This window comes from Plasmopara halstedii (assembly GCF_900000015.1).
Source record: "Plasmopara halstedii genome assembly, contig: Scaffold_650, whole genome shotgun sequence".
Classification (NCBI taxonomy): Eukaryota; Oomycota; class Peronosporomycetes; order Peronosporales; family Peronosporaceae; genus Plasmopara; species Plasmopara halstedii.
Window position 1 is genome coordinate 1,673,295 of NW_020187567.1, and position 604 is coordinate 1,673,898.

General features: G+C 43.2%; 1 protein-coding gene across 1 annotated transcript in view; it reads left to right on the plus strand.

Annotated features, from left to right (window-relative positions):
• The window catches only part of PHALS_12973 (Tetratricopeptide-like helical), a gene marked incomplete at both ends in the record, with an annotated part of 4,695 nt that overhangs the window by 4,024 nt on the left and 67 nt on the right, over nucleotides 1-604 (plus strand). The window contains 3 exons of the mRNA XM_024728632.1: nucleotides 99-153; nucleotides 230-413; nucleotides 488-604. The exon at nucleotides 488-604 is cut by the window's right edge and continues 67 nt beyond it. Of these exons, the coding sequence (XP_024579090.1) occupies nucleotides 99-153; nucleotides 230-413; nucleotides 488-604 (356 nt within the window). The remainder of the gene's footprint in view (nucleotides 1-98; nucleotides 154-229; nucleotides 414-487) is intronic.

Below are 604 nucleotides of genomic sequence, written 5' to 3' on the forward strand. Positions count from 1 at the left end.
ACTAAGGAGGTAACGAATAGGATACCTGATGCTAGTCCAATTCTTGGCAGTCTCGAAGATCCGTTAAACTTAAAATTTTTTAGAAAAAGTTATAGCAGGCCCTTATATGTAGTCGGCGTGCGTGCAAACTCGTTCAAGACACCAATCCGCACGGTACGTTGTATCTGCAGCACTATTTTTTAAATTCTAAAATACGTGCAGTTTGTTTGATGATCATATTCACCACCAGATCGATACTTGTTCGAGTTGGCGTTTTCAATTGCGGCACAATTTGAGTCGCTAAAAAGTAGTATGCTTGCATTAAGGTACTATCTTGATGCGCTGGAACACAACTCGCGTGAGCCAAATGTCGCCAAGATAGATCGAAATCGAGTGGTTACACTTGATCGAATCGCACAATCGTATGAGAATATGTGCGTAGCAGCTCAGAATGTAATCTTTTTGCCGCAGGATCAGCTTATGAGTATTGTTTGCCATTTACGTGCAGGGGATTCGCTACGACAGCCGAAAAATATTTTGAGGATGCAATCAGTGTGTACGATCAGCACCGAGGGCAGCGAGAGCTCTCAAAGGCAACAGACAACGATGCTGCAGATCTTCAAGC